The 7317-nt window shown below is 40.8% G+C and overlaps 1 protein-coding gene across 3 annotated transcripts in view; it reads left to right on the top strand.

Moving 5' to 3' along the window:
* Nucleotides 1-1051: 1051 nt before the first annotated feature.
* LOC113676422 (ciliary microtubule associated protein 1A) overlaps nt 1052-7317 on the top strand; it is a 7449-nt gene continuing 1183 nt past the window's right edge. Inside the window, exons 1-4 of one of the 3 annotated variants that reach the window (XM_089196786.1) lie at nt 3113-3518; nt 3952-4175; nt 4727-4867; nt 6227-6332. In XM_089196786.1, coding sequence (XP_089052912.1) covers nt 3197-3518; nt 3952-4175; nt 4727-4867; nt 6227-6316 — 777 coding nt within the window. In that variant the 5' untranslated portion in view covers nt 3113-3196 and the 3' untranslated portion in view covers nt 6317-6332. Of the gene's footprint in view, nt 1381-3079; nt 3519-3951; nt 4176-4726; nt 4868-6226; nt 6333-7317 lie in introns of those variants that run through there. The other 2 variants (XM_027193075.2, XM_027193076.2) reach the window with 2 other exon arrangements.

The raw sequence follows: 7317 nt of genomic DNA, 5'->3' as shown, positions 1-7317 counted from the left end.
AGTGGGTAGCTAGGTATGATGGGTAAAATATTCTGACATTGGATTGATTGAAGTCAGGCGGAACCTGCTTAGACGGAAACGTCTGAAATCGCACGTTACCGTCCAAAATAAGACAGGATCCTCCGGGCCTGTTGCATCAGACGGAATCCCAAATAAAATGACATCCTCAACGGTAAGCCGAAATCGTCCAAAATGAAACTGAATCTTCTGAAAGACAGAATCGCCCGAAAACAGACAAAGTGGTCAGTCCAAGACCGAAAAACCAATTAAAAATTGAACAGAACCATTTGAAACCAAGCAGAACCACTGGGAATCAGACGGAACTATCCGGAATCGACAGAATCCTTCCAAATAACATAATACTGAAATGTTCCAGCAAAGTTCCCAAATTCAAGGGACAGGGAAGTCCGAAATTGCAGGTGACTACATTCATTCCCCAAAATGGGACCTAGAATTAGGAAGAAAGAAGAAACGTTGTTGCTATGGTTTAAGCCCGTTCTCGGTTGTTTAAGATCTTGGAAGACCCTTAAATGAGGGCCCTGAAGTGTCGCCCACTTCAAGCAATCCATCAATTCATCCTTTCACTTCAAGCAATTCATCCTATCTCACTCACTCACTATTTTGATTTAATTTTCTGACAATAGGCCTTGGCTCACGGTAGCGAATGATATAGCAGCTGATGAACAATAGCCAGACACCTCTTAAGTTTACTAATACCAGCATTGCGCGTAAACTAAACTGAGAGAGAGGTATAAATTGCTATAGTATTTGTGATAACAAAGTGGCTTTATCCGGAAAGTGAATCTTTAAATACTGTATGCGAGAGATCGCAGCTTTAAGGAGAGAACAGAAGTTAGGAATCCCAGTGATACAAAAGAGAAAAAAACATTTTGTAAAAAGTGTACCTGACCGTCCTTTGGGGTGCCTATTGTTTTGATAACAACACCAAAGTAAATGGTACTGATTGAAAATTGCATAACGGCGGCTTAACAAAGATAATTAATGTTCACCAAAGAGCGTCCGAATAGTGTGTTGACTGCAAAGAGGAGAGCGCGCCACCGAAAAATCCCGCGATAATGCCGGATAGTAGAGATGGTCAAGTTGTGAAGTTGCCGCAAATTGCCGCCAGGGAACGTGGTCCTGGACCGGCAAGATACATGTTGAAAAGCCTGTGCAGATCCGATAGCCATGACATAACCAAACATCGTAATCCTGCATATAGCTTAGGCTTAAGGTTGCAACCTGTCAAATCTTTCAACAGCCCTGGGCCGTGTTATCTTCCTGCCCCTGGAGTGACCAGCGTGGGACCCGACGGAACCCCTAAATGGTCCATGCTAGGAGCTGCGAGCAAAAAGACAAAATTTAACCCGCCAGGTCCAGGTAGGAATGATATCTGGGTTGGTAACTTGTGGTAACCAGTGTCGCTGAAGTGTAAACATATAATTTAAGTGTAAAGTATAACACAAGACAAAGCATTTGATCACGTTGCACCAATCAAGTCTAATATGATCATAGAGGGCAATTTACCTTCAAGTGAACATCTTTGGCAAGACATAAGAAGCTTCACAATAAAGTTTGCGAAGAGAGAAATCGTTTACTATAAAGCAAAAACCAACAGAATGCAGTGTTAGCGCTTTTGTGTGGATTTCACTGGACAATGTTAAGCAGCTTAACACATTTGTATCTCAAAGTCGGTATAATCACACGTATAAAACTTTCTCTAGACGTTTCTTTACCAGTTTTTCTGTAAGGTTCTAATTTTTAAAAGGATTTATTGGGTGAGATTTGAAAACAGAGGCAATTTACTACTTTAACCTCCGAACCTGAGAGAGCCTGTGTCCGAAAACAATCGTACAAACGTTTAACTCTTAAATCCAAAAGGAAACAAACTTCCAAACTGAGACTCCACCAAAACTGAAGAAGTCCCTCACGCGAAAATCGTACGCGTAATAAATGCTCCAGCAGATGAAGATGTGTTTTCATATTTCACACATCAGTCTAAAAGCGTGCGCGCGCTGGTCGCGCGTCACACCAGTTCGATTCTCACTGCATGATCTTTTTATCTTGAATATAATCAAAACCAGAATATTATTTCAAATTATTCCAAACGTTCTAGAAATCTTGATCATTTCAAATCTTCTCTTACCGGCCGCTTCTCTCAAAACTGTATGACCATTCAATATCAGTTTAACTCATAGACTCCATTCAGTGTTTTTTATGGGTCTATTTAGTTGTAGATCACAGACAACCTTAAAACAATTGCAGTATGAGAGCAAAACAAAACGTGGCACACGAGCCACAGGCCAAACCAAAGGAAAAGAAATTAATGTATATCGCCAGCCTTGCAGGGTACTTCGATAGATCGCAGCCAACAACCAATAACAGTGGGTGTTGCATTCAGTTCATCGTTTAAGTAAGGTATACTTTTCAGCGTCGTTACCATCGAGGTTTTTCTGAATGGAATCACTGTTTGAAGGAGCTTCGTTGTGGTTTGTGTCTCCTAAAAAGATTTTCAGGAATCTTACACCGTTCCTCAAGTTTTTTTTCACAATTTGTTCCGATCGTCTTTATCTCTAACCGCATTCTCGTCAGTTCTCCCTTTGATTATCATTATCTCTTTTATGTCCTTAAATTTAACAAGGCTAATGTCTTGTCGACCCCCTCAACTTGAAGATAGTTTTTAATATCGCAAAACAAAATCTTAACAAGAACGACGCAGCCTCGAATTGTATTTCCACTTGCATTAGAAAGTGTTTATACCCCGCCTACAGCTGATTCGTCCGGAAGAAAGTCACCAATACCCTCCCTCAGAATACAAAGGGTGCTTTTTCCAGAGAAACAATCATTCGGAATGTGCGCGGTTTCTTGATTTTCGTCAAATTCTTTTGGCTGTAATGATTCCGATGTCTTCCATCTGTTGGTTTTAATTTGTCCTTTTTACCATTTTTGTTTTTCTTGCGAGTTTCAGTTGTTCGGTTTTTATGGCTCTTTGGTACCAGTCGAACCCCATGACATTATAATTCGGATGTAATATTCAATATGTGACGTCACCCATTACAAATTAGGTTCGCGTTAATTCAATTTTCCATTGTTTGATAAACGATCAGTGTTATTGCTTGGCCAACATGTTCTTTCGGCCAGGATAACCAGATAAAAGACAAACAGGCTGTGAAATACAACCGTCTGTTGAAAACAAATGGCGCAACAAAATGAGGCAAATAGGGAAGACAGAGACGAAAGTCAAAAAGAGGTTGAAATCGGTGCGAAATGTCGGGGACCTGGGCCGGCGAAATATCTTCTTCCTGGAACCATTGGAGTTAAAGGCCATGATATTCGCAAGCACCGATGTCCCGCATTTAGTTTTGGCCAACGACATAAGGAATTTTCGTCTAGCATTAGTCCTGGTCCAAAGTACATGTTCACCGCCTATGTAACACGAAATGGAAGGGAAGCAGCCCCAGCGTTTTCACTTTACAGTCGCACAACAGATAAGGTCAACCTTTACACACCCGGCCCAGGTAATCGGGAAAAACCATTTGATAACTATTATTTTTTATACAAAGGAAGTAGGGTTTTATGCTTCTGTTGCCATAAACAGACAAATTGAGGTTCTTGTGTGAAAGTAAAGGATGACAAGTATTTTTGCCGGAAGTGATTGTTTGAAAAGCCGAGATGACATGTATTTTGGCGCCCTCTGCGTCGTTTCTTACGACAAAAGCTCTTTAGGTTTGAAAGGACTACCATTGACTATGAACGAAGAAAAGTAAAATCTTTTTTTGAACAAGTCAATCCTGCTGAATATTAACTTAACTCAAATTAGCCACGATTACTGTTTCCCGCACTTGTGGTCAGTTGTTCCTCCATGGTGACCCTTATTTGTTTGTTCGCTTGTTTATTTTACCTGGCTAAAATGTACAACACTCAGATTCGTTTTTTTGTTTTTTTTTTCAGGACAATACTCTCCAGAAAAATTCCATCCACCCCACGAACGAAGTGAGCCAAGCTTTACCTTTGGGAAACGTACCAAAATATTATTTAAGGACCCCACCCCCTCACCAAATTCCTACTCCCTCCCACCCCTCATAGGACCAAAGGGTGTTAACAAGGCCTCAGCCCCGGCTTACTCGTTAAGCGGACGCTCTGCTATTGGCGGATTCAGTGAAGATCTCAAAAAGGTTAATCAGTTATTGTTTATTGAGAAGTACCCATATATCGCAGATAATTTTTTGTCGTTGTAATTTAATGTAAAAGTAACGCACAGTACCAAGTGGCAGTGGCAAGGGGTCGAATGACCAGAGTGACCTTTATTAGATATTTTAGTCTATTCTTGAGCGAGACACTAGATGGATAGATCGAATGATTGTCAGATGGCGCAGTTTAGATTTGATTCAGAAGCCCATCAGTTCGGAAATGATAAGTAAGAACTGGTCCATGTCCATGTCCATATCAATGTTCATGTGTGTGCACGAGATATGCTGTTAGTAAAATGAGCAGGAGTGCGATTTAAAACGCCAGACGAGGCATAACTTTTTCCCTGACAACCGCAACATCCACCTGCGCTTGCTTGCCATTTTTCCGGGCGGTTCTTTTTCGTTCGTCTCCACTTCCTGAGAGCCTACCTCAGGCTGTTTTTTAGCCTCTCAACTATCAATTACACCGTTCCGTGATGCAAATTTTTCTTTTTTTGTTTGTTTGTTTGTTTCATTGTCTGTTTATCTCGACGAAGACACCCGGCCCAGGAACTTACGAGGTAACTCATCCTAATACAAGCAGAAAGAGAATGCCAGCATACACTATGAATGGACGAAACTACATGCCAACAGATACAACATTAAAACCAGGACCGGGACAACACAGCCCTGAAAAGGTAGGCTTGCATAACTTAGGACTGACTGTGGTAAGTATTTAACTTAGCCACTGATCTCTCGCACCTCGACATCTTCACCCGTGTACCTATACTAAAATCATTTGTGTGTGCAAATGATCCGCTTGGATGATGCATACTTTTAACTTAAAGATACGAATGAAATACTAGAATCTATCCTGCTCCTTAAACATTGCACGATGTGAACATACTATTTGTATCTGTTACATCTGGAGATGAGAATTTCATCAAGCAGGGGAACCAATTCAACTTCGGCATGGCGTTTTCGCCTCGGCTCGGGATTTGCTAACTTTTCTTGTGTTCGTCAAACATCCCGAGTGGGCTACCGCGACGGTAAATCGATAGAAAGAACTATATGATGAAGAGGCTTTCCAAAGCGTGGATATGATTAATATTGTTAGGCTACTGATAACGACATTGGGTATTTTCATAGCGAATAAATGTCGTATTGGGCATATTAAATTATTACAACTGTTCGCCAACTACCCTAAGTTCTGGGTTCCAATTCACAGCATTAGTAACTCATGTATCATGTATCCTGAGAAGCTAGAACTCCTTCTGCATTCCAGAACGCAACGATATGAGTTTAGAACAAAGGTGATGTTTGGGAGCGGGAGTGTTCAGGTGATCGAAATGTAGAGACCAGTTCGTAGGCATGATCAAGCACAATGGACCTATGCGATATGCTACTTTGCGCGTTTTTTTAGGCACTATACGAGGTGTACCAATGCGCGAAATTTTTAGATGCGTGTTCAGGGATACTGCAAGGTATGTGTAACTTCGCGCATTAAGACACTGTGCGACATCTATGAACGTGCGCTTTTAGACGGCGCGTGATATGTGTAGTGGCCCGAATAGACATTGCTAGATGCAAGCCTTTGGACAAGGCGCGATATGTGCACACTTTTTGAAACTGAGTTTTTTATTGTTATTGCGACTATCATTGCTCATTAATGTTTTTAAGATCATTTTTATTATCATCATCATTATTATCACTAGCTATTCTTTCTGAACTGTTCGGCGTTGAGTCCCTTTTGTGAGAAATCGTTTAACGCGTCCTTGAAATTATCGAGCTTAGGTCCTAAATCAAACGTTAACAAAGGCTGACTTACTCGAGAATTATAAGATTCGACTAAACTTTAATGCATGGCTCAATCCAGGATTACTTGTGGTGCGACATCATCATGAACACTGTTGCTGACTTGCTTGCGTTTCTGTTGAGCTTGACAGCGATTGACTACCTCTGTGATGCTGAGGTATTTCTCCACACTTCGTCTGGTCCTGGTCACAGATGAAAGTAACGAAAATAATGATGATATGGTTGCATTTGTTACTCCACAGGCTGTAGATCCCACAGCAGGCCCAAGCTTTTCATTCCGCATCAGACATTCTGAATATATGCTACCTATTCAAGAAGATCCATTACGATAACCTGACTAGTTACGAGGTAAACGCGACTAAAAATCACCCTCAAAAGTGCGGTATTCAGGGCGTTTATCACACCAAGTCTACACCATCAACTTCTCACAATCTCATATCTGGTTGTTAGCACCAAACGTAATTTTAACTCTCAACTTTTTACATTCTTCTTTTTAATTCGTAATCGCTTGTATCCAGCAGAACCTGTCCCCAGATCTTGCTCATGCGACACTCCTCCCCAGTATTTCTACAGCTTTGTTACACTCTGTTCCATTCTCAACCCATTCGTCTGTCTTGAATTCTTCTAACTTGCTTTTAAAATAACCAAGCACTGTGTCATCAATGCATCAGTCGCAACGAACCCCTTCCTTTTATTCAGTACGCATTCCCTGCGATTGTCACAGCACGCCCACCCAACGTCCTAACCATGTATCACGAGTGATAACACTCCTTGGCTGGTAATAGCATGTACTCTTCTAACTAATAACTCACTCTTTTCTCAAATAAAACACATCATCACTGCTTTAAAGGGATAATATCATTCTGCAAGCCGAAAGAGTGTTAACTTTAGTCACCGATTTCGTTCACTTTGTAATCAGAGGTAGCTAGTCAACTTAAATTACTGGCCGGGCGCTTACCTCGCTAAGTTACTATCAGCTAAGTTAGGTAGGAGTACATATGACGGCCACGAGATCTATCAGTACTTATTTCCTTAGTCAGTTAGGTTAGATTATGAGCCATATAGGTTACTTAAAAGAGGAATAAAAATTTTATGAAATCATATACTGAAACGTATTTAGTGTTGTCTTGTCTATTGTTTGTTTGACGTAACTTCATTAAGAGTGGAGCTTAGATATCAAGTTACTGCAGGCCGAATATAATTGAAGCAAGTGAAAGAGGCTCACAAAGACTTTAACTAACGGGATACATTTATACTCAAAATAACTTTATAGTTCTGAGCTTAGTATAATGGTGGTTTAACTAAGTTAATTGGATCTGCCACTAGTCCAATG

This window comes from Pocillopora damicornis, chromosome 2 (genome assembly GCF_964200805.1).
Source record: "Pocillopora damicornis chromosome 2, jaPocDami1.2, whole genome shotgun sequence".
In the NCBI taxonomy this organism is placed as follows: domain Eukaryota; kingdom Metazoa; phylum Cnidaria; class Anthozoa; order Scleractinia; family Pocilloporidae; genus Pocillopora; species Pocillopora damicornis.
The sequence above is the reverse complement of the archived record's forward strand: the minus strand, read 5'-3'. Positions and strand labels throughout refer to the sequence as shown.